We start from the raw sequence: 26750 nt of genomic DNA on the forward strand, positions 1-26750 counted from the left end.
ATTCGTAAAACCCACTCGTTGCAAACTCAAGGATTGAAAGCATTTATTTGAAAACAAAGGATAAGTTATATGTGAGAAATCTAAAAAAATTGAATCTCTGATAAACAGTGTTGATGGGATTGAAAAAATCCTCGAAACTACAGGATTTGTGAAAATGCCTTGAAAATGAAAGTGTTTGAAATAAGGGATTATTGTGAGATTTGAAGCTTCGAAAATGCTTTCATTCATTGTGAAAAGTTCTCCATTCACACTTCTGGAAATATTTAAAACACATGATGATAAATCCAGTCTTGAGTTGTTAATCAGTATTTTTACAAGGTCACTTTGCTCAAACAACAGTGATATTTCAATCTGAATGCATGATGAGTTCGTGAAGACAAAAAAACTTGACACAAGAGGATTTTTGAAACGATTATTTTCATCTATTTTTTGAAATTGGTTTGTATTATTCAAAGAAAGATTAGAAATTTTTTCATTTGCTTCGAAAATTTCGATGATTTGATTTTTACATTGAGTTTTCTGAATGTTATATGCAAAACTCATTTTTGAACTGCTTTCAAATTTATGATGATTCCTATTTTTTGATGAATTGATATTTAAACAAATCAATGTAGCAAAAACGAAGTTGAACAGATTCATCATGCGTTTTGAAATCTCATCATTATGGAAACAGATCAACAAGAAAAAATTGAAATTATTTGTTATTTGCCAAAAAACATAATCTTCACAAAATCAATTTTCTAAAAATTGAAATACAAATGACAAATTCTTGTCATAATAAAAACAAAATTTATGTAAATTTCACGAAGAGAAAGCAATATGAAGTGTAATAAAACACAAGATAATATCTTCCGACTATTTCTTCATAAGTTTTTTTTGCTTAAGTACTTGAAATTCCATTTTTTTGTTCTTTGACTTTTGTTTGTGAACACATTGTTCGAATAAAGATAAAAAATAAAAGACTTTTCGATTATATGCTCTTATGAGATTCTTTGAAATCAAAATAATAACATTTTCAAACATATTAATACGTTATGATTCTCTTCGAAAATCACAAAATGGAATAATAGAAAAATTGAAAATATGAAAATGGATGATTTTTCTTAAAAGTTTTTCTTTTTTCGGGATGTTGATGATAAAAAGGGTTTCAACTATTTCTTTAAAAAGAATTATCTTCCATATGGGGCAAGATATTTTTCTTCAGGCATTTTCATAGAAAAATTATCCACTTTTCATTGATATTATGAGATCAAAATAATTATAAAAATGGTCCTATTTTTTAACATTCGTGAAATATTAGAAAACTTAATGTTTTGATATCAATGATACCTGTTTACGTATGTGAAAATCAAATTTATTTTGAAATCTGAGAAAGTGAAATAAAGTTATAAGTGAATCAATTTTTCTGTGCTTTATGCAAAAAAAAGCTTGTAAGTCAGTATTTTCGCCCATATAAAAAATGGATAACAGAAATTTTCGAATTCGAAGTTTGAAATGAAAGAAAAGCAGAGGTGTTGTAAAACAGAGATATCACTTGTCAGTGTTAAGTAATAGATATTCAAAATAAATATTCGAACTGAAATTCTTGACAGGAAAAATTAGATTTGGTAAATGAGTCCATTGCAACCAGTTTGAAAAATGTCTTCAAGAAGAATTATTAACCATTCAAAACATGAACAAAACAGATGAAGAGGTTCGCATAAAGGAGTAATATCTATTTGAAAACTGAGAATAATTGTTGTTAATAAGGTATTTTGACAAAAAAAATTAAAATTATAATTTTCTTTAAATTTAAATTTAAAATTGAAAATAGACATCCATTAACAATTTTTGGGAATCTTTTAACGTGGCTTTCATGTGGAAATAAAGATTTCTGTATTGTTGATTTGTAAATTTTGTGACAGGTTATATGAATGATTATTTTCGTAATCATGACTTTTTTCGGGATGTATATTTTTCAAAAAATGTTTGTTTTTGGAAAATTTTTTTTGTTTTTAAATGCTAAATTCATAACAACTGTATCAAAAATAAATGTTTCAACTCAAATGATGATGATGATTTCTTCTATTAGCCTTTTCATTTTTTCGTGTTCTTTTGTTGATATTCAAGTGAAATTTTCAAACCGAAATTTTCAACAGAAAAAATCTGATTTCATAAATAATCACACATATGAAAGTTTTTTTTTAACAATTAACTATTTAATTATTTTTTTAAAATTTGAAGAAATTTTCTGATAATTTGTGGGAAAATATGAACTATCAAGCTTTTTTTGCACAAGGCACAAAAAATATTTCACTTATAACATTTTTAAACTTAACCAGATTTCGAAATAAATTAGATTTTCATATCTGTAAACAAACATCATTGACATAATAACAAAATGTTTTGTGTTTTCGCACGTATTTAAAAAAAATAAACCCATTTTTATCCAATTTTTTGATCACAAAAAGTCAAAAATAGTGCATAATTATTTAATGAAAAGCTTGAAGTTACATATTTTCCCCCATTTTTCCTTATTGGATTGCCAAGACAGGTTTTCACAAATTAATATCACTGAAATTTGAAAATCATTTCACAAATAAAACCTTTGTGAGCTGAAGATAATTTTTATTTGAATATGATTATTTCCCGGAATGAACGAACAAGAATAATGAAATTGCGTTATCCAAATATTATTCATGAACAAGACAAATTATAGCCTATTGACCAAAAAAAGAAATATTATTTAACGATTTTTAATTATCCTTGTGACAATCTCGATTCTTTGTTCAAGCTTCATAAAATACACTTTGAGATGCAATGAGTACTTGCAATTGCAAATAGCATATATTTGGAAATTAAAAAACCTAAAAATGCTTTATTGTTTTTAGCAAAACAATTTTCCTGTCAGTTTCTCTTTAACGAAAATTTTGAAAAATGCACATTTGTTTTTTAAAAAAGAAATTTCGCAAAAAGCATAATAAAACAAAAAAGAATCTTTCAACATCAAAAAATGTTGATGAAAGTTGGTTTGCAAACATGATGTATCTTCAAAATGCGAATAATTAATAGAACCTGGAACCTTGAAAAAACCGAATTTACAAAATTCACATTTCAATTAAAAAAACCTCTTTGACTCAAAATGTCATAACAAGTATTTTCACAAGTCGCTATTCACCCTCTCATCAATTGATTTTAAAGAAATCACTCAAATGTCATTTTTTTTTTTTGAATAACCTTTTTTGAATTATTGTGAAGGAAAAAATCTTCACATATGACATTTTCTTTTGAATTTATCGACTGATTCTTTATATGGAAAAGCTTATTACATTTAACCTCCGCCACCAACTTCTTTTTGTCCATCATTTTGTATTTCAAGAAAAGCAAAATTTTTGGTCAAAAGTTCAAAAAAGATAAAAAACAATAAGTATTATGTTTTTAACTTTAATTTAAAATGATGGACAAAAAGAAGTTAATGGCGGAGGTTGAATGTAATAAGCTTTTCCATATAAAGAATCAGTGGATTTATTCGAAAGAAATTTTCATATGCTCGGGTTTTTTAAACTCACAATTATTTGCATAAATATGTTAACCTCTAATTGTGATCAGATATTTGTATCCACTGATGATACACTAAAAATAATTCAAAGTCGAAAAACTTTCAAACGAAACCGAAAATTTGACAGAAAAAATAACTTTAAATCAAGAGAATTCAATTGAAGAAAAATGTTGTTCTTTTATTTTTGCGAACATTATCAGCTATGTGTGTTGTTGATTTCTGCAAAATTTGAAGATTTCGAACCAAAATTAACTCAAAAATTAAAGCTTAACATAACTTAAAACATTTGTTTCCTTCAATAAGAAATGAGTTGTTTGTGATTAAAAAACACGAATTAAGAGAGCCAATGCTGTATTTTTCATTCTTCATAAAATAGGAAGAAAAATAAAAAATTACAATGGAAAATTTTCTGTGAAGAAGAGTGCTTTCAATTGAAATGAGATAATAATATGTCAGTATTTCTCTCATAATTTTTAATATGTGATTGGATAAAACAAAGCAAATAAAAATATCGGGAAAAAAGATGAAAAATCATTCAAAAAACTATTATCATTGATATTTCATCAATAAAAATGTTTTTTTGACTTTTATTTATAATTGTCAACTTTTTGAAAATTTGAAGTTAATCGAACTTTCGACTTTGCTTGAAAGTTTTTCGATTTCGTTTGAAAGTTTTTCGACTTTGAATAATTTTTGGTGTATTTCACCGGAATGGAAATTTGTCCTGTTTAATACTTTTATTTATTATCCAGTGATATTTCATGAGAAAAATTCTATAATTTTTTCAAAGCATGAAGTTTTTTTGATTATTGAAATAATAATATATATTCAAAAAGAAAACATTTTGTGGAACAAAGTTCAAAAAGAAAGAAATTTCGTTTCATTTATATGTTGCATGCGCACGTGCATCGTTTTTTCATAAAAATTTTCAATAGATAACCCGTTCTATTTTAAAGCCCAGAAATTCATACAAATACACTAAAGTTTTAAATAGATTAACCTTTTGTTTGAAATAATAAAAAAATAGCAAAGAAACAAATAAAACAAAAATTAAAAGTGATATAAAGTTATACATATTTTACAATTATGAAAGGTAAAGAACACTTGTTAATTTCCGATAATTAACAATCCATTATCTCGTTTCTTGCTTGAATTGAAACATCAAAAAATGAATGAAATAAAGAATCAATATTTGTTATTGATGATAACGGAAACGAATACTCTTGAAAAGCCGATATTATTGCATTTGCCACTTCAATAAGCGATGGAGAAGAATATAAACAATTTCTCATTGGAAGAAATCTATAGATTTTGTGTATTTGATAATAGAAAAGAGCAGATGTTGCTTTTTGTGAAAAGAAAAGAATTGGCAGCATTGATATCCGATCTGTAGAAGCAGCATGTTTGTGGGCAAATGAATTATCCATTTTTGATGAGATAGAGTTTGATCTATTTTGAAAAGATGACAAAATGTCATCTTGCAAATTGATAAAGTTAAATGAAAGCGGTGCCTCTGTTGCCAAAACTTTACCTTCAGAATTCTTTGAATTACACTTTGAATTCAAAATCATTTGAGAAGTTAAGGAATTTGGAAAAGATTTCATATGCTGTTTTGCAAAAATCCCTTTCAAAGCAGCCTCTGAAATTTCAGTCAATTGAAGAGAAGAAAATGACTCAGCAAAAGCACAAAAAATACGCTCCCAGTCAGACATTAGCTGCTGGTACTTTCGGCGGAATCCACGGATTCTAAGTTGTGTTGGTATGAATAAAGGCAATGCAGATGATAATGCGTTGTCAACATATGGAGCGCATAATGTGGTTTTTGTAAAAACTGTTCCCTTTACTGGAGCATTTGTCGCACTTGGAGGTTTTGGAGATGGAAGCTTCATAAAGAAATTCAGAAGCGAAGGCCAGACAGACAAAAAGATCAGATCACATGATGAGAAAGGAAATAGTGTGTAAATAGGAAATTCTTTCTTTTCATTTTCTTGAATGGAATGTTCTACAGGTTCATCATTCATCAGATGCAAGATAGCATGTAAACGTGATAGAATACTATGAGATGCAGCGACAATACGCGATGCTACAACTGCAGATGTTTTGTGATAATTTCCTTGATAATAGATAAATTTGTGTTTTTGCAAATCATCATTAGTACAATTTGATGATTGAAGCAGAGCTTTTGAGTTGGGGCACTTAGAAGACATGGAAGATGAAGACGACGAAGAAAGTCTAAACGAAGTAAAAAAGCAATCCAAAACATAAAGTGATAAATGAGACAAAGGAAGTGTTGACACGGTTGAAGATGAACCAGAGTAGGATCCAATGAGATGCTGCAGCGATGGACGAAGATGAGAATACATTGAGAATGGAGAGAACGGATTCATCTGAAGCGAATTATCTTTCGCAGGCAATTCAGCAAAGAGAAACTGAAGCAGAGTCGAGATGATGACTCTTAAAGATTGAGATGGCTGAATATTTGAGCGGAAGGTGGATAATTGTAACTTAGTATCCTTTGACAAATTCGAATCATTTAAACTTTTCATTTTTGAAATTGGCTGATTCGACTTTAAGAGAGTATCTTTGAATGAGATAATTATATCAGAAGCAACTGAAGGGGGCAATGATGAAAACGGAAGTACAGTTGCATCTTGAATTCGGAGAGAAGAAACAAAAGATAAATCCATGTCTGAATAATCACTTGCAAATGAAGCAGAAGTCTGAGTAATTTTTCTATTGTCATTTGATTCAAATTCTTTCGAATTATTTTGAGCTTCCATCCACTTTAATGCAAAAGCAGATGCATTTGGTAGAAAAACAGTGGAAATGGCTTTAATAAGCAATGAGGAAATTTCCGTGTCGTTAAAGTTTAGTGATGCAATAGATGGTATTTGCGAAGCAAAAAGCATTGGATAAGAAAAAGATGTTGTTGAATTCTGAGCTGCTAACGGAACAATTGGTGGGAATAAGCACATAGGTGGTTCAGCGCTCGAAGAGTTGTTACCGTTGCTGTTGTAGTTTTCTGGAATTCCTTCGAGTTGCGTTGTTGTGCAAAAATCAGAAGATGCTGATACTTCGGTTTGCATCACATTACCATCCAATGAAGATGACGAATCAGAAAGTGAAGGAGGATTCACATATGGCTTATGAGAAGTTGACGAAACAATGAAAGAGCTCTTTGTCTTTGACTTTGCAACAATTCTTCCATTATTAACACAAAACACATTTTCACCATCTTCTTTCACAGAAAGGATTGGCACGCAGCATCCATCAATCAAAAATGAGAGTGTGCTCGTTGGAAGAGGATTCACCAAGCAAATTGCGTTGCTTCTGATTGGATTAACAGCAGCATTAACATCATTCTGCGCTACAGACAAAAACATATCACCTTCAGACTGCTGTAAATTGCCATGAACGGGGGCAGTTAATGCTGACTTGAGGTTTGAGATAATAAGCTCGCTTCTTTCGGTTCTTTCAAAGTTATTCTGAGAAGATACATTTAACCTCATTGAAGCATGAGAGCGAGATGAAGGAAAGTCCATTTTTGGAAGTGAACGAGACATTTGTGCTTTTTCAGTCGGAGCAGGAGGAAGAGGTGGAGAATAAACTCGATATGAGATTCCATGCATAGCCATTACAGAATTCAAGAGAGAGCAGAAATGCTCTCGATTCAGAAACTTCAGATATCCCAAATCAACTTTCTCGTTCCTGGTTGTTTCAAAGCTTCTTTCATTCACTTTCAATGTGTCATATTCTTTGCCAAGGAAAGCATCATCAGAGGCATTCAGCTGGATTTCAGGACATACTTCACTTACTTCTTTAGTATTTTGAGTGGTAATCGGAAGTGCTGAAACTTGAAAAACTGCTTCTTTATCATAAGCAGTTTCCTGGGATAAATGTGCAATTTCGCGATGTGAATATTCTCTGGATTCGTAACTGGCTTTTTCTGTGTATTTCGTTTTTTCATTTGATTCATCTTCAGTTGCTAATAAATAACCACTTTCGCCTGTTGTTTCAACAGAATTTGATTTTTCTCCACTCTTTTGATTCTTCTGAGATATTTTATCATCAGGAACAAGATTGTCTTGATCTTTTATGGATTCTCTCTTTTGCTCCTTTAAAGAATCTGACTTTGTAATCAAAAACTTGTCCAATTTTGATTCTTCATCGTCATTTTCTTCTTCCATTATTATTTCCTGTTTGTCAATTGTTCCTTCATCACCATCAAATGTATCTTTCCTTTCAGCAAGTATTTGTTTATAATTGTCGGAACTTGTTGCAGAGTTTAATAAATCACTTGAAATTTGAACAGCTTTCTTTTTCTTTGTCTCTTCTTTGAGTGAAACGCCAAGCTTATCTGGGTGATTGGCGGCAAACATTATTTGTGAGAATAAAGATCCCTCAACTTCATCCTCAGAAACATTTAAAGTTTTGTGTTTTTCCAGTTCCTCTTTTTCGTTGGGGCTGATATCCTCTCCTTGTGTCTGCTTTTCTTTTTCAAGATTTCCAATTGTCATCAGCTTTGTTTCTGTTCCTGTCTGAGAAGCTGAGGCTGTTGTCCCATTATTGACGAAAATGGAAAACTGATCAGATGAAGTTTCGATTGATGCTGAAGATAGCGGCATTAGTCTTGTTGTTTTTGGCAGTACAAAAGAAGTTGATGATTTCAAAATAGGACGAGAATTAGCAACAATGCTTTGTTTTTCGTCTTGTGATGGAGAACGTTGAGAAGAATTAGATGAGCCAATGGATGAATGCAGCTCCGAGTTAGTAATTCTTTTCGAAGGGAAATGAATTGTATTTGATTTGAAAGCAAATTTCTGTTTATGAGCAGGAGCAACTGCAAGAGACAATGGCCTGAAAAATGCAATTCGATGTCTTTTGAACGTATCGATGCAATGGTGAAGAAACTCAGCAGACACAACATTCCACTCATTTTGAGAGTAAACCTCAGCCTGGTCTTCAAAAGCAAATGGAAGTTGTGCAAATGAGGAAATGAATGAGTGATGATTTATACAACAAAGTGGAGGCAACGAAGGAAGCCATTGAAAGTTGCATTTGCATTGTTGCTTGTTTGAAGATTTGAGGTCTTGATGAATCTGTGGCATTTCTTGGTCCGTTCCTTTCACATGCTTTTCTACAGCATTTTTGATGCGATTGAGAATTGAGGAAAGCGATGCGTTTTGCTTCAGATTGAGGAACTGACTAACATTGAATGAAAAAGTCGCAGGAAAATGAGAAAACACAAAGAAAAACAACTCCCACAACATTTGTCTAACCTCAACATATTCATCAGGCTCTTGAGAAGAAGAACCGAATAATACATGTTGTTCATTCAGCACCTGTGCAAAAAGAGCTATAAGAGTAGAAACAGCAGAAAATCGTATTTTTGGCACAGCAACAGAGATTATCAAGAGAGGGTGTACAAGTTCATACAAAATAGCAATTGAATACGAAGCATGGATAAAAGAACAAGCAAAAGAAAATGTTTCTAGCGTGGTTGATAGAAGTTTTAATGAAGATAAATATGAATGAAGCAGAAGCTTTAACTGAGGAGAAGTAAATCTGTTTGATTTGACATCATTGCTGCAAGGAGAATGTTTTGAGGAATTGTCAAATGATTCCATTGGCTTTTCGCTTCGTTCGTTGTTAAAAGGTTCAAGTTGAAGGTCAACATCAGACAGATTAAAAGAGTCATATCCATTTGCAATGAGATATTTCGAAAGGTGGGAATATTGACTGAACGCAAAAGTCAGCATTCTCCAAGCAGCAAAGACAAGTGCAGCTGATAAAGATTCTATTTCATTTGATTGCAATGAAGAAGAATTTTCACAATCTGAATGGTTGTCTTTCAATAAGTTAATTTGAAGAGAAAGGAAGGCTGCAATAAAAGTGAATGAATGAGAAGCGGCAGCGTGTATAAAAGGAAGAGTGATTGTTCCATGACTGTAGCTATCTTCAAATGCAGATGTGACTGTTGGTTGAGCAGAGAATGAGGTTGAAACATATGATGAAGACAAAATAAGCGAAGGAACAAGATAGCATGGCCAAGACAAAGATGGATTCTCAATAGCTCTGTTGAATTCAGAATCTTTTCTTGTTTTTGCAACTGTCTGTTGTGTTCGTATAAGAATTAATTTGCTCTGTTCATTGACTGAATTGTCCATTGTTTCAGATGGCAAAGCGCCACAAGCGTCACATATCGTTGAATCTTTTAGAATGGAATCTTCATTGGAATTAGTTCGCAAATCAGTCTCAGATTGAGAAGCATCAACATCAATCACATCTTCAAATTCAAAATCGCTAGAAATCTTAAGCAGTGAATCCTTGTGAATTTTATTATTCTCTTCATTTCTCCTCTTCTTCTCCACAGAATCCTGAATCTCATTCCAAGTTAAGTAAGGTCCACATGGTGGTGCTTCATAACGATGCCCCACATTTCCAGTGATTGAGTCCTGAAATCGTGCAGATGACGAAACAAACGTTCGGGGAAACGGAGAAATAGAAGAAGAGCATAACGAAATGATTGAAAGAAGTCGTTGAATATCATCATGTGAAGTAATAACTGGAAATTGAGTATCGAAAGAGTAAACAGGATATTCATAGCTGTCTTTTTCATTGCTTAGTAATGATGATTTCAAGGGCATTTTGCAATTCGATGACTCTTCATCTGTATTCGCTTGCTCATTTGCTTCGTTAGTTTCATTGCTTGTATCAAATTTCTTACTCTGAACATTCTTTAGAGGTTTTTTATTTTTTGCCAATTGCTTATCATTCCCTATCTTCGTTTGTCTTCTTGAAATTGGCCTTTTGCTTTCTCTTTCTTTCTCATCATATTCCATTTCGCATTGCTTCTTCCATTCGCAGCAGCATGGAAGGTGTAAAGATGCTGTTTTCTGTTTGAATGAATACAACCCACTTTCAACAAAGTAATCTTGATTCAACGATTCAGATGTTTTTGTCTCTGATTCATCAATCTCTTCTTCATAGTCGCTCAGCGCATTATTGCAATCACTCAATTCGCTCGCATCTGCTTCCGTGCCCTCTCCATATCCTCCACTTCTACCTGCTCTAAAGCATCCATCGCCTTCTGTTGGCTTTTCCTTTACCATCCGCTTCCTCCACACACGAGACAGTGCACGCTTCTTCCCATCCTTCATTTCAGTTGTGGCTGGAAGCTGAATTCCTGACTGCGCAACATACTCTGATGACAGTGCAGAAAGATACTCGTCGCCCAAAAGAGCTCTGGTGAACGATGATGAAACAGCCCGGGCAGCTTTGCAGATGCGCAAGGGAGTCGACGAAAGGGCAGTGAAAAACAAGAGGGGATCAATCAGCGTTCGAGACAGCATTGGAAGAAAAGGAAATGGGCTACGATGAGAAAAGCTGTGCATAAGAGAGGTTGAAAGAGCTAAAAGAGGAGGAGGAAGTGGAGGCAACCGGAGAACATCTGTTATTTGGTTTAAACTTGCTTGTGACGAAATTTCATTGGAGGTTGGTAAAGAATCAGAGGACAAATGCGAAGGAAAATGAGTCGATGAAGCAGAGGTGAGCTTGGGAAATGCTCCAAAAGGCAGGAAAGCAGGTGGCATCAGGCGATATGCTTCTTTTGACTCTATCTTTGATTGATTCTCAGATATCGGATCAATCGATGCACCAGACAAATTTGTGGAAGATGAGGCAGAGCTTGAAGAAGCTGATGATCCATTTTGATTTTCCAGCATCTGAAGCTGTAATCTCTGTTTGTTCAAAGAATAATGATGCAAATATAGATCGTACTGGTATTGAACATCAGATGGCACACGAAGAGGAGTTGATGGAAGTGGAAGAGCACGAGGAATGAAGGGGAAGATAAGCAACATCAGAGTTGACGACTTCGAAGGCACCAAAGCGCAAAGAGGACACCTCACCATTTCAGTAAGAATTGAGAAACGTTCAGATGAAGATGCCTCTGATGAATGAAGAGTGGATAAGCAAGCAGAAGAATTCGAGGAATATGAATGAGAAGAAAGGGATGAAGACGAAGCACTTTCCAATGCAAAAAGAGGCAAAGGAATTGAACAGACAGATTTGTGAAGAGATTGAACACGCTTGGCAAACGATGTTGGAGTGTAGAGAAGTTTATGATGAGGGCAACAAAATTGAGAATCTTCGCAAAATATTTGTAGAGCGTTCCAAACTGCATTCCACAATTTCTTTGACATTGGTGTTCGTAATTCTTTCGTTTCATGCGTTTCATTTTCATGATCACCTTCTTTTTCTTCCTTTGAATCTTCACTCCGTTTGATCTCATCTAATTTAAATAGAATGACATGAGCCAAATGGAATCCAGAATCGCTCACATCTCCGCTTCCAAACAATGTCAGATTAACTAACATCGCACCAATCGAATTTGACAAATCAAAATAGTTTGTGGTTGATGAGTCATCGCTGCAATCATTATCGGCTGAAGATGCTGAAGATGCAAAGCTTCCTGTTGATCCGTTGCATTCGTCACTCAACTTGCAGAATAAGTCGAGCTTGACAAAAAGGATATCGGAAATAGCTTTGATCACATTTGATAGTGTCTCCTCCCATTGCTTATATTGTGTGTCTGCGTCTGTGTTTTGCAGAAGTGTTTGAGTGAAAGCACGTGCAGGAGAAGGAGGCAATTGAGTCGTCAAAGAAGAGACGAGAATCTTTGACAGCGGAGTCGAAGTGGATGATTGTTCAACTGAGGCACCGGCAGATCCAACATAATCATTACCTTTCTCAGTTCTGTATGTGAGTGCATCAACAGCCTCCACAGCATCAAACACAATCTCAAACAGAATAATACGAGTGAGTCTAATCAGCTTCTCCACAAGGCCATATGCAAAAATAGCGCAATTTCCATCACCTTTTGGTTGAGAAGTTAGGAAAGTGGAGATGGTCAGAAGAGCCGATGTTCTATGCTCGATTCTTGGAGAGATAAGAAGTTGCAAAAAGGAATGAAAAGCATAATGAGCCACAACTGTGTATGTGCAACTGTTTAGCGAAGAACGCATTTGAGAAGGGAAAATTGAACCTTCACAATCAGAATTAGACAGAGCAAAAGAGTTCGAAGATAAAGATGATGAAGATGATGAAGATGAAGTTAAGCTCAACTGTTCTTCTCCACATTTTCTTTCTTCATTGCAATTGCATCCAATTTCAATGTTGTTCTCTTCCTTCATTTTCCGAACGAGAGAGTCTGCAACCATCCAAAGCATATCAATCGCAGCGAGAGTCAAAGACAACGAAAATCCACCCACAACAAAAGCAGAAAGCGCATTGAACAGTTTGAGCATCAGTATCGAAGAGAACGAATTGCTTAGTCCAAATGAGGATGATGAAGAGGATTGTGTTGGCTGCTCTTCGCACGAATCACTCACATCTGATGAAGAAGAGACTGCATTTTCTGTTGTCAATGGAAGCGAGTGGACAATTGAATGCAGAACATTAAGTGCTTTCCAAAGAACTAAATTTGACGGAGCCACTGGACTTTGTGAAAGCAGAGGATGTGCGCCTGATTCAGTTGTGAGGAATCTTCCATCTGTGGTTGGAGATGCCAAAGGAGATCTAAGCAAATTGGAAGGATTGGATGATTGTGCAGATGATGTTGAAGCAGCTTCAAGAGACTTAAACGTAAGTATTGATGAAGAGTATTTACCGCAATCTGGTGACAAAGGAATTTGATGTGATTCGTAATTCTGTGAAGGCAAATTCACATCTGAATCCTGCCTCAAAAGTGTTGGAGAAGCATAAGAAGAAGTTGGTGTAGATACTTCAAATGAGACCATTGATGAATTTGCACCAGAAGCCGACGATGATGTCGACGGTGAATACGCAGTTGCTGCAGCATCTTGAGCATCAAAGCAGCCATTCGAAAATGGATTGCAATCACAAATTTGTGCAATAGACGAAAGATCATTTTTCATATTGGGAAAATTATTGCAGATTTTGTGTGCCTCCTCAAACATTCCCAAACCCCATCCGCTGCTCTCTCCAAGCTGCTGCATCTGTTTGAAAGATTTACTATGATCTTTGATGTATCTGGAAATTTGATCTAAAAATCTTCCTTTTTCATTAATTTGCTCCTCTTGCACTTTTTTGTCTTCTTTTTCTTTTTCTTTTTCTTCTGATCCATCTGATTCATTGCATGGCATTTCATAAGATGAATCTCTGATTGGATCAGAGAACTCCACAACAGCAGGCATCTGCTTCACTTGTGTGACATCAGCAACACTCGCAATAATCACACTGATTTCTTCTTCATTCAGCAATCCACCCCACACGTCAATAATGTGATGCAGCTGAACGCACACTGCTTCTCGCACATCGTCATGCGGATTGTGTTTCAATTGCATGTGGAGAAAAGATAGCAATGTTAGAATATGCGAATGAGTTGCTGTTGCTGCTTTAAATGATTTATTGCTGGTAAACCTATTCATTGATTCATTTTCTTCACTTTTGATCTCTTCCTCAACTTCTTTTAATTGTTGTTCATCTTCATTCATTGATTCCTGATTCTCAACTGCAAAAATCAAATGCGATGACAATAGCATTCCAATCGCCTCTATTGATAGAAGGCGAATAAGAGAAAGAGAAGAAAGAGAAAGGCATCTCAGGAAAGACAAAAGAGGTGCTTCGAAAAGACTGAAGCGGAAAATGTTGAATCTCACCACGTCCAACAAACGGCACAAAGGAAGTGTGAAAAAGGGAGCCACGTGTGAATGGCTGGAGACAATACGTGAGATAAACAAAGAAAACTTGTGAGAATTCTCCATTTCATTTTGCTCCTCTGAATTTTGTGTATCATTCATTGCATTTTCTTCTTCTTCAATCAAACTCTTTTCATGTGCAGTTTCATCTGCCTCTTTCTTTGAGGCATCATCCTTTTTATCCAATTTATCAAGAACATCAATATGGTTGAACTCTTCCTGATATGTTGTGAGAAGCATTACTCTACCTGTCTCTGGGTTAATTGCAGCATTAAGAGGAATATTCGCTTTTGGAGTTGATTTCATCAAGGCAGCATCAAAATGAAGATCGATTAGATCATTTTTCCTCGAAAAATCTTGTGAAGAATCAGAAAAAGAACTTTTACGAGCATTGAAATAACTGTCATCTCGTTTTTCATTAATGTTATGGCTGAAGTGTCTATGACGATGGCGATGAGAAGAGCGATGACTGGTGATGCGATCATCAGCAGAATCCCTTCTGTCAACAGAAAATGAAGAAGAAACAGGAAGAAGTGGAGCAAAATCGATTGATGGAAGCTGCGGAGGAGAAGACAAAACATCCACTGAAGCACCTGCTGACTTCATTGCTTCAGACACAAAAGGCGTCCTGTAAATTGTTGGCTGCTCATATTGCGAAGAAAACGGATTTGCAAACAGAGATTGTGATTGATCTTGAGATTGTGATTGAGCAGGTGTATTTAGCAAGTATTCCCCGTTTCCTGTCTGATTTGTGTTTGCTTTAGAGTTATTGTTACTAGTTCCTTTATTGTTGAGAATGAATGCTTCAGCAGTTGAATCTCTGCTGTTTGTTCTTGAATGAGCCATTGTTTCGTTCTTGTCTGTTAGCAAGCTTCCATATGACGGTAAAGATCCATTCCTATTGCTCTCATCCATTTCATTTGAATCGACATCTCCTTTTTGATTCAAGCTCGTTAAATTGCTTTGACTGTCGTTGATTGTTTCGAATCCGTCAACGTTGCTATCTTCACTTGTACTTTCATCTTCCTCCGCTTCTTCTCCCTCTTCCTCATCTTCGCGGTGCTCTTCCACTTTCTCTTCTGCTTCCATCTTTTCCATCTCTCTCATCAGATCTGCCACATCTTCTTCGCCTTCCATCGACAAGTCATCGTGGTACATGTCACACACATTATGCATGTCAAATGCATAAGAATGCTGCGAATCCTCAGAAACTGGATCATCTTCATAAAAATCGCTGTCTCTTGAGCTTTCTTCATCGTAGTCATCTTCCCTTTCTTCAGAGCAGCTGCTTCCTTCTGAATAAGAATACGAAGATTCTGTTTCTGTGAAACTGGATTCGTTGCTTCTGCCTTCTTCATCCGAAAAGCTAACAGACGAAACAACAGAGGCAGTTGGCGAATAGTAAGAAGCATCTGTTCTGTAGTTGTTATCTTCTGATTCATCAAAACTATCACAAAATGACGCTGATGCAGTCATAGTGGAAGAATATTGCTGAAGTGGTGATTGCATGACAGAAGAGGATGGTTGCTCATCAGAAGTCTGGATGCCTTCTTTTTTCGATTGAGGAGAACTCAGGTCATTAAATGCAAATGTTGAGAGCGGAGAAGAAGCTGTACGTAAATGCTGTGGAATCGTCTGCTTTTGATATAGACGTTTTGGTAAATCCAATTCCAGAAGAGGCGAAGAGGAAGAAGAGCGAACATTCGCAGATTGCACATTTGTGTGATACAATTTCTGCAGAAGATGCGGCGAAGTTGCTGTTTCAGCCTCTTCTGTTGATGAAGAAGAAGATGACGATGAGAATAAATCTGCAGAAGACGAATAACACGAAGAAGGCGAGTTGGCTTCAGTTGCCAATGGAATGCTCTCTTTCCTCGTTTCATCGCTCTGGCTCATCGCTTGATCTGAGTTTGTTTGGCACAAACTCTGCAGCTCTTCAGATTCATTCGTCATTCTTCGATTTCCTTTGCTTTTGACTCTGTTTTTGTGCTTTTCATGTTCTCTTCTTTTGCGCATTGTGTGTCTCGACGCAATTCGATGCAAATTGGGCTTTGTGGAGTGTCTTTGGAGAGCAATAGCATATCCAGCTGCCTCTTCTTCCCCTGAAAAACTGGCATCTTGCATCAAAAATGGATCAATTTCTGAGAATTGCCTCGCTTTCTTCAGAAGCACCGAGCGAGTTTGCATCGATCGGCTGCTCAGCCACCAAGGACGAACAGCTGCCTTTCCAAAAATTGAGGCTGAAGTGAACTTTTCATCTGTTTCATTTGAGTCAACTTTGTGGGAAGAGAAATGCGAAGAAAGAGGAGCCGAACTTGGAAGAGGATATTCTTGATTTGAAAGTGAAGCATTCTGATTGTGAATCATTGTCATTGTATTGCTTGCTATTTTTCTGATTCTTCCTTTCGTCTTCTGCTCTCCCTCCATCTCTGATCCTCTTCTTTTTTGCGTCTTCTTCTTTCTCCCTCCAACAATCCTAACATTTAAGCGATTCTCCACAAACACACAGTTCTTTGCAACTTCTCTGTTTCCTAAGCAAAATGGGCATTTGTCAACATTGTGGATGCTGCGAGAGAAGTAAGGCTTGTGATATGTTATCTTGTCTTGTTTTCTGATCTCTTCCCGCGGACGAAACGGAGAATAAAGCGAGGGGTACAAAAGAGGTCTGTCAACTGAGCCAACATCAGTCAGGCCAATCAACAAAGCCTTGTTGTTCACTCTTTTTTCTCCTTCCTGTGAATTCTGCTTTGGCATTTCTTCATTTCCAGCTGATGGCATTTGCACACTGCTTGAACAAGAAGAAGAGGTGATTGTGTTTGAATTCACAGCAGACAGCTTCTGAGTGAGAGAATGCTGCAAGTGATACTTCGGCCATCGCTGATACACTTTGTGCCAAGTCATCATGCATTTGTTGCTCTGTTTCGCATACTCTTGTTTTTCCTCATTGATCGAATTTCTCTTTTCCGCTCTCATTTTGTATCTGTCAGCGGAAGGGGAATTGTTGAACACGTCGTAATGATTAGCCTCTCCCCTCCCTTCGTCTTCGCACTCATAACTCCAGCTGAGCTCTTCCATCATCATCTGCATCAGCACCTCTGCCACACGCAACGCCTCAGACTCCTTCAAAAAGGCTGTATTGGCAAAGAACTTGTCTGTCAGCTTGAAGACAAGATCAGCTGTGTCTGTTGAAGACTTTGAGAGAGATGAATAGTAATTGGTGCGGATGGCAGAGAAGGAAGGAGAAGAAGAGAAAGATGCTGCTGATGATGATTGTATGTTAAGAGAAAGAGCATAAGATCTGTTTAGAGCAATAACTACACAAGCAATGCTGTGCCATCTGTCCTTCAAGAAAGGAGCATCGATCAGAGTGGAGTGGAGAAGAGAGAGAGAGAAATAGGAGAGCCTGTCATCCCAAATGCTTCTGTTCAGAGGAAGAGACAGAAGAGGATGAGGAAGAAGAGATTGGAGGGATGTTGTTGTTGTAGCTGTTTGTTGATCAGTGGATGAAGGTGTTGATGGAGTGGGTGGACGAGATGGGCGGATGGAAGGAGAGTTGACAAACTGAACAGAAGATGAAGATGAAGAGGATGAGGAGGAGGAAGTAGATGATGAAGATGTTGTTGATGATGATAGAGAAGAAGGTGTTGATGAAGTAACCAAAGAAGGAAGCAACAAAAGAGAAGGTGTTTTGTGCAGAGTGAGTGTTGATATGGCAGTTGCAGAGACATTTTTCAGAGAGGACGAAGGATCATTTGAAGAAGCAGACACTTTTGGAGAAGGAAGAGCTGCTGAAACATCATCAACACTTCGGCCACTCGCAATGCTGTTGCTTCTGATGACTCCTCTTTCAATTTCCTCTTCGCTTTCTTCGCTTTCTTCTTCGGCAGATGAATTAAGTGGCAAAGGAATGGAAAGCGAGGCAAGTGATGTTGTTGATGATGTGTTATTATCTTTGGATTCATCTTCTTTTTGAATCTTCTCTTTCTCCTTTTCTTTTTCCTTTTCTTTCTCTTTCTCTTTCTCTTTCTCTTTCTCTTTCTCTTTCTCTTTCTCTTTCTCTTTCTCTTTCTCTTTCTCTTTCTTGCTCTGTTTCTCTTCCTTCTCTTTTGCTTTCTCTTTTTCCTTCTCCTTCTTTTTATCTCCTTCATTTCCTGTCTCACTATTCTTCCTTCCACTCCCTTCCTTTTCTCCTTCTCCTTCTCCTTCTCCTCCTCCTCCTCCTCCTCTTTCCTTCAGCATATCCCTCACAATCTGCATCGTCACCCCCATCAACCCATTCACTGCCTCCTCCTTCACCCTCTCCTGCTGCAGAATAGTTGCCAGGTGAATCAGCCTTCTGAAGGCGATGGCTGAATAATGCGACAGCTGCTGAGGAAAGCGAAGGCCCCTCTCGTTTGGCACACACAGCACAGGCAGCACCCTCTTGTTCAGCTGAGTGCGGCCAACAGGAGTGAGGGGGATGAGCGGCATCTTCTCAAAGAACACGGATGGAGAGGGAGAAGTATACGAAGAGGAGGAAGAGGAAGAGGAAGAAGAAGAAGAAGAAGATAACATCATTTGTGTGTTTCGTGAGGGTGTTGGAGTGCTGTTTTCGAAGCGGATAACACGTGAAAGAGCACCATGTTGAGAAGCAGCAGTCGAAAGAGAATAAGAAGGAAGAAAAGGAGAAGTCGAAGAAGAAGAAGAGGAAGAAGGTGATGAAGAAGAGGAAGAAAGAGAAGGAGATGTTATTTTTGGAAGGATTGCATTATGATGAGGAGAAGTAGCAGAAGCAAATGTTGTTGTTCTGCCGACTTTTGCAAAAGGAAGAGTGGATGTGCTGAAGACACGAGTGGGAGTGGCAAAGAAGTCAACAGAAGACGAAGAAGAAGAAGAAGAAGATGATGATGATGATGATGATGATGATGAAGGAGAAGATGATGGATTTAATATCAATGTTGAGGAATATGAATCATTCGCACCTGAACTTCTGTGTGAAACAAGAGGAGTTGCTATGATTGTTGAAGAGGAAGAGGAAGAAGAAAGAAAAGAAGAAGAAGAGGAGGAAGAAGAAGAAGAAGGTGATTGAGTATCCAAAGGCACAAAATAAGAAGAATTTCCTGAAGATTCCATCATCTGCAGTGTGTCTGCATTTCCCTCTGAATTTGCTGCTCGCAAAGAAGACGCGAATTCTGAGCGTTTCAAAGAGCGACTGGGAAGAAAACCTTTTTGTTTGGGAACATCTGAAGAAGAAGAAGAAGATGATGATGATGAAGAGGAATAAGATAAAGAAGATGAAGGAGAAGGAGAGGAGGAGGAAGAAGAAGAAATAGAAAGTCTTCGTGATGGGAGTGTTTGTGCTGATGAGAAGAGAGATGAATTTGATTGAGTGAAAGGAGAAGAAGAGGAAGAAGAAGAATTTGTGTTTGAGAAGAGATCAGAATCAGAAGAAAGAATGTTTTGATCAGAGGAGGAAGAGGAGGAAGAAGAAGAAGATAAAGAAGAAGAATGAGTTGTTGATGAAATCTTTCCATTTGATTGTTTTGATGAGCTTCTCACTTCGAAAGAGCTGCCAGATGATAAAGAAGGAGAGAAAGAAGGAGCAAAAACAGATGAAGAAGAGGAAGATGATAAAGATGGATTAGATGAAGAAGAAGAAGAAGTGAAAGTTGAAGAAGAAAGTTTATGTGACACAGGAGATGTGGCTGTAGACTTTCTGCGGGTGAATGAAAGAGAGGAAAGAGTGCGACTGGGAGTGAGGGTGAACGAAGAAGAGGAAGAGGAAGAAGAGGAAGAAGAGGAAGAAGAAGAAGAAGAAGATGATGATGATGATGATGATGATGATGATGATATTGTTGAATGATTATTCAATTTTTCAGGTAATTTAGTGACGAAATAAGGGAAAGGAAGGGTTTTAGCAGAGTAAGCAAAGAGAAGAAGAGTGGAAATGATTTGGTTGGAAGAAAGACGAAGCAAAGAAGAGGCAACAGAAAGAAGAAGAGAAGGAGGAAGAGGAAGGAAAGAGAAGGAGAAATAAGAAGAGGAAAGAGAAGAAGCAGCTGGGGAGAAAGAAGAGGAGACTGTATAAACAGAGCTTGAGGAAGATGAAGAAGCCAAAGAAGAGCCAAGAGAATGCTGAAGAGAAGAAAGAATGGCGTTTTGGGGGATGCGAGGGGAATTCATAGGAAGCTTGTCTAATTTCATGTGTTTGATGCTGATGGTGTCTTTTTGGTTGGATTTGTGTGTGTTTGAGGAAGAAGAGAGGAAAGACAGCTTTTTGCTGCGAATTGTGGGGAGAGGGCTGGGTGGTTGCGTAACTGATTCATTGGATGAAGAAGAAGAAGAAGAAGAAGAATTTGATAGAGGCAGAATATCATTCTTTTTGGCATGTGCCACTTCTCCCCATATTTTGGAGAGCTCTTCAGGTGTTGCCTCACAATACTCTGTGTTTCTGCTGATAAGCTCATTCTTCTGCTTCTTCAGCCAACGAAGACGAGAGAAGGGGATGTTGATGAGAAGACAGGAGGAAGAGTAGGAGGAAGAAGGAAGAGGAAGAGGAGAAGAGAAAGAAGATGGTGATGATATTGCCAACGGAGAATCTTGTGTTTGCGTTCTTTTGCGAAGAGGAGAATGAAAAGGAGAAGAAAGCATTCGAGTTGGAGAGATAAGAACACGAAAAGAAGAGAAAGGAGAGGAAGAAGGAGAAGGAGGAGGAGGAGGAGGAGGAGGAGGAGGAGGAGAAGAAGAAGAAGAAGAAGAAGAAGAAGAAGAAGAAGAAGATGATGATGATGATGATGATGATGATGAAAGAAGAGATGTATTTGGACGAAAAGGAGAAGATTTTGGTGAAGGCAAACGAGAATTCTGTTGATAAGAAGAAGAGGAGGAGGAAGAAGCATTCGTTTTGACAGGAGAAGGAGAATAAGAAGATAATCTGACTACAAATGAGGAAGAGTTGAGAGGAGAAGAAGGGGCAATGAATGGAGTTATGTTGTGAATCGTCTTCGAAGGTGATATCAACATCGTCTTTTTTGGCGAAAGAGAAGAAATCGTTTCGTTCTGCTTTCGAAGAAAGAGGAAAGGAGATGTTTGATTCAGATGCGATATAACAGGCTTTGCTGATTGTGGTGAATGGAAAGATGAACTTTCATTGGATTTTGCAGAAGTTGATTGTTCTGTTGATGTTCTTTGTGGAGTTGCAATGTTTTCTGTTTGTTTCTTTTGCTCTTCTTTTTTCATGTCTTTCTCTTCATATGTGTTTGATGTAATTTCAGATGATTCACTTTCAGATGAGACAATACTCAACTTGGATGCCTTTGGAGTAGAAGAATCTTCATTTTTATTTTTGCTCTCTTTATTTCCTCCTTCTTCTTCTTCTTTCTCTTTCTCTTCTTCTTTCTCTTCCTCCTCTTCCATTCTTTCTCTCTCTGCCTCCCTCACAATCTCCTCCATCAGCATCAATGCCACTCTCCTCTTTTCTCTTCCTATCCCTCTTCGAGTGATTTGTGAGAGGGAACAGAGAAGAATAGCTGGGACAGCCAGAGCAACAGAAAGCGTGGCTGAGAGAAGAGAGAGGGTGGAATTGATTGGAATATCAGATGCATTCTGAGAGAGAGAGAAGGAAGAGGAAGAAGAAGAGGAGGAGGAAGATGATGATGATAAAGGAAGAGAAGGAGAAGAGAGCATAAATACAGAGGATGAGGTGTATGGTGAATGATGAGAAGAAGAAGAAGATGATGATGATGAATCAGAAGTTGAAGCAAGCAGCTGATCGTTGATGATGTTCCAAACAGCATCCACGTTGATGATATGCAATGAAAGATCTTCCAATTGTATTTCTGGCAATGACGATGAATAAGAGGAAGAGAAAGAAGAAGAAGAAGAAGAAGAAAGTGTGTCATTCAATTGTTTGTTGTCGAATGATGTTTCAGACGATGCAAGTTTTGAGTGCTGAATGATTGCTGTTTTGTTTGAGTTGCCTTCTTCTTTGTTGTTATTTGTCTGTTTCATTCTCTTTCCTTTCTCTTTTTCTTCTTCTTCTTCTGTCTGTTGTGTCAGAGGATGAGGAATTAACAATGTTCCTTGGTGATCTTTATACCGATCACAAGCAATATCATCTTTCTTAACATCTTCTTTATTCTTTCTTTCATACAAGTATATTTTCTTTTCTCCTTCCTTCTTCTCCTCTTCCTTCTTCTCCTCTTCCTTCTTCTCCTCTTCCTCTCCTCTCTCAGAATATCTCTGGAAGTGAATGTGTTCGTGGTAGCTGTCGTTGTGTGTCTTCTGCTCTGTTGTGTTTGATGGCTCAGCCAAAGGAGACAGAAGAAGAGCAAGAAAAGTGGCACACTCAACTTCATTGATATCTGGAAAGAGGGAAGAGAATGTCAGAGAAGGAGAAGGAGAAGGGGAGAACGGAGAAAAGGGGGAAGGAGAGGGGGAGGATGAAGGAGAAGATGAAGGAGAATGAGAGGAAGACTTGAAAGAAGAAGGGAAAGAAGAGACATTTTGTGAGTATTTGACTTGGTTTGTATTCTGATTGCTGTGAAGAGGCTGTTTGTTAAGCAGAGAAGAAGAGAAAGAGGCAAAAGAAGGAATGATTTGTGTGTTGTTGAGAAAGGGAAGAGGAGAAGAAGAAGTTGACAGCTGCTGAAGAAGATGTGAGGCAACAGAGAGAAGTTCAGAGAAGACAGAAGGCGAAAGCGTGTTGGACGACTTCTGAGAAAGAAGAGAAGAGAAGGAATGAGGTTTCATTGGATGAGAAGATTGATAAGATTGAGAAGGTTGATAAGGCTTTTGTTCGTTTTGTTCAAAAGGAGAAGAGGAAGAAGAAGAAGAAGAACTTTTCTTTATGTTGTTGTTATCTTCCATCTGTTTGTTATTCGTGTTTGTTTTTTCATTCACATTCTGTTTCTCTTTCCCTTCCCATCCATCAATTTTTCTTCTTCTTTCCTTCTCTTCCTTCTCTTCTGCTTTTCTGTCTTCGAATATTCTCCTCATAATCCTTGGCTCCGTCACAGACGCCACAAAACTCAAGAAAAAGGGGTCAAACACGACAACAAGCAACACTCTGGCAGCAATTGAGCGAGAAAGAAGGTCAGAAGAGAAGGAGAGGAGAGAAATCGAATGGAACAAGAGAACAGCCTCAGGAACGAGGAAGCTGCCGAGACAGGAAAGAAGACGGAGGAAGAGGCAGGGGATGAGAGAGGCGAGGGAAAGAGTGGCTGATTGGGAGAGAGGGAGAGGAGAGGAAGAGGTGGAGGGAGAAGAGGAAGATGAAGAAGAGGAGGAGGAAGATGAAGATGATGTTCCCATTGAATACAACGAAAAGGGAGGAGAAGGAGAAGGGGATGGAGAGAATGTGGGTGATTGAAGAAAAGATAGTTGATTCTGAGATGAAGTTGAAGAAGAAGAAGAAGAAGACAATGAAGAAGAAGATGATGTTGATGATGATGACATTTGGGCAGAATAAGAAGTAAAAGGCGAAGCATTCTTCTTCTTCTGTTTCTCTGAAGAAGAAGAAGAAGAAGATGATGATGATGATGATGATGATTGATCAGCAGGTGATAGAATAATCTGACTGGGACTTCTTTCAAACTGCGAAGGAGGAGAGAAAGAAGGAGAGAAAGAGAAAGGAGAATTGGAAGGAAGAGAAGAAAGAGAAGAAGAAGAGAAAGAAGAAGAAAGAGAAGAATCAAATGAATGAGGATGATTAGCAGAAAAAGGGTCGCTGGAGAAGAAGTGAGGAGGAAGGCGGTGCTGAGGAGAGAATCTGCTGGTGATGAGAGGAAGGGTGTGCAATGAAGAGTGGGAGAAGAAGGTGACGGAAGGAGAATGAGAGGATGGAGTGAATGAAGAAGAGGAGGAAGAGGAAGAGGAGGAGGGGAAAGAGGAAGAAGAAGAAGAAGAAGAAGAATTTGAAAGATAGAAAGAAGGTGGATTGGATGCAGAAGAAAGAGGAGAATCTGCACTTGTGGATGTTATGAAGCTAATCTCAGGTGAAGAAGAAGAAGATGATGATGATGAAAGAGGAGAAGAAGATGATAAAGATGAAGAAGAAGTGATAATTTTCATTGAAGCATCAGAAGAGAGAGAAGGAAGAGGCGGTGCTTCATCAGGCAAAGTGACAGGAGAAAGAGCAAAACCAGATGGATGTTTCTGCTTTTTGTGGGGCGAATTGTCAGAAGGAGAAGAAGAAGAAGAAGTGAAGCGAGTGACTGAAGGAAAAAAGGATGACTCAGAAGGAGAAGGAAAGAGAGATTGTGATTGTGATGAAGAAGAAGAAGATAAAGAGGATGAAGAAGAAGAGGATGAGGATGAAGTGTTTGATTGTTGTGATGTTGATTGAGTAGCATCGCTATTTCTGTTGGAAGAGGAAGCATCTTCAGAAGATGTTGTAGAAGAAGAAGAAGAAGATGATGATGATGATGATGATGAATTCATTTGGTAGCTGGGAAAGTCAACAGGAGTGAATTGAGTGAAATGAGGCTGAAGAGAAAGCAAGAAAGATGTTATCTGCTGTGGCTGTGTGTGGAGTGAGGAAGGAAACAGATGAGACTTCGCTTTCAGACTGGAAAAGGGAGTGGAAGGAGAGGGAGAGGTGAAAGAAGGGAGAGGAGGAGGAGGGAGAGGGAGGGGAAGAGGGCTTGAGGAAGATTGAGAAGAAGTAGAGGAAGAAGAAGAGGAAGAGGAAGAAGAAGTAGAAGAGGGAAGAGATTGACTTGATGTTGAAGGAGAGCTCGCTGTGTTTGAAGGAGGAGAATCTGCAGAGGAAGAAAAAAGAGGAGAGGAAGAAGAAGAAGATGATGATGATGATGCTTCATTAGATTGCGTGTGTGTTGAATGAATGGCAGAAGGAGAAGGTGAAGTGGCTGATGGAACAAAAGAAGAGAAAGAAGGGTTGTTTTGAGAGGGATCTGAAGAAACCAAAGAAAAAGACTCTTGTTTTGAATCAGAATTCGAATTAGAAGAAGAGGAAGATGATGATGACGATGATGAGGTTGTAAATGAAAAAGACAAAGAAGATGTTCTAGTTGCACTGGAAGACGAAGCAGGCGACGAATTCTTTGCCAAAAACGTGACAATCTGCGATGGCTTTGAAAACTGTGCTGTGCCGTCGACAGAAAAGCAGCAGTCGATCATCGACAGCTGCATCGACAGCGGAATGCCTTCGAAACGGCAGTCGATCGCAGCAGAAACAGCTGCCTCGGCCATTCGGATGCTCTCCTCAAACATCCGGTTCTCTTCTTCAGACACTTTGCTTTCTCTTTCCTCTTTGCTCTGCTTCTTTGAGGGGAAATGGTGTGTTTCAGAGAAGGTTCTTGTGGAAGCAGAAGAAGCAGAAGAAGAAGAAGAAGAAGGGATATCTGAATGGATGCTACACTTTGTTGGTGATTTGTTCATAATTTGTGTCTTTTCACTCATTTTCTGGAGTTTTCCATTCTTTCCTGTTTTGATCCACACAAATGGGAACATCGGATGCAGAGCACACGAGCCGCGCACAGAACGCTCTTCAAACGTCAAATACGAATGAGACAGTGAACTCAAACAATGTCCTTCTTCACAATGTGAGTCTGCCGCAAGATTTGCCAGCTGAGCAGAGGATGGCTCGATGATAGGCGGTGACTGCCACTGCATGCTCCCTGTCCTGATCTGCAATATGCTGTAGATCAATTCATTCGGTGCTCCAAGACATGAAGCTAATAAAGGCACCAACTGTGTTTGTATCTCGTATAAAAACTGCATGAAATGAGGGCAGCTCGGCAACGCTGCTAGAAAAGACAAACTCGTAAATGGTTGCAAAAGCTGCCATTGCCTAAATAATGAAAAAGTCGAACGTCCCAAAAACAATCCATCAATTACGCTTTTAAATAGTTTAAATGTGTCCCTGGATAGTTGCTCTTGATCAAAACTTACTCCTCGACTGGACGGAGGTGAATGTGATACTGATCCAAAACAAGATATAAAACTACTACACATTAATGAAATAACGCTAAAAGGTAGTCCCTGTGATAGCGTTTGAATGCATTGGCATTTTGACTCGGCAAATGTCATTGTTAGGTCAAAAAGTTTAATTAAGCGAGAGCATGATATTTCATGCTGAATTATTGAAGTTAGAAGATCAACTAGCCTATTGGCAGCCTGATCTGTTGCATTGCTTTGAGCTGCATCTTTCAAATTCATCAAAACAAAATCAAATCCGGCTTCACTTAAGCAATTGTGATCTACCAAAATTCTCAATGCAGAATGCCTAACTGCTTGTAAATCATTCGATTTTGGCATGTGATGTACGAGTGGAGCTACAACGGTTGCATCTGACATTATGATGCTTGCTGCATAAACTGCATTTTTTGGCTGACATTTTTCTTTTAATAGTTTTAATGCACATTGATATTCGCCTTTTACCGTATCTGTAAAGCCATTTGTATCTTTAGATAATTTTGTTAAAAATGATATGAGTTCGGTAACGAAAAAAGGCGAGGAAGAACCAGATTTTTCCATTCTCTCCTTCACAA

At 37.7% G+C, this 26750-nt stretch overlaps 1 protein-coding gene across 1 annotated transcript; it reads right to left on the reverse strand.

Annotated features, from left to right (window-relative positions):
- Positions 1 to 4522: 4522 nt before the first annotated feature.
- Positions 4523 to 26736, reverse strand: MONOS_5246 (uncharacterized protein; the record flags this gene model as incomplete). Its single annotated transcript, XM_067875376.1, has 1 exon — positions 4523 to 26736. The coding sequence occupies one exon, from the start codon at positions 26734 to 26736 to the stop codon at positions 4660 to 4662; it is 22077 nt and encodes a 7358-aa protein (XP_067731457.1). The 3' UTR covers positions 4523 to 4659.
- Positions 26737 to 26750: the final 14 nt, after the last annotated feature.

Source organism: Monocercomonoides exilis (assembly GCF_001643675.1).
Source record: "Monocercomonoides exilis strain PA203 chromosome Unknown scaffold11-1913109, whole genome shotgun sequence".
NCBI lineage: Eukaryota > Preaxostyla > Oxymonadida > Polymastigidae > Monocercomonoides > Monocercomonoides exilis.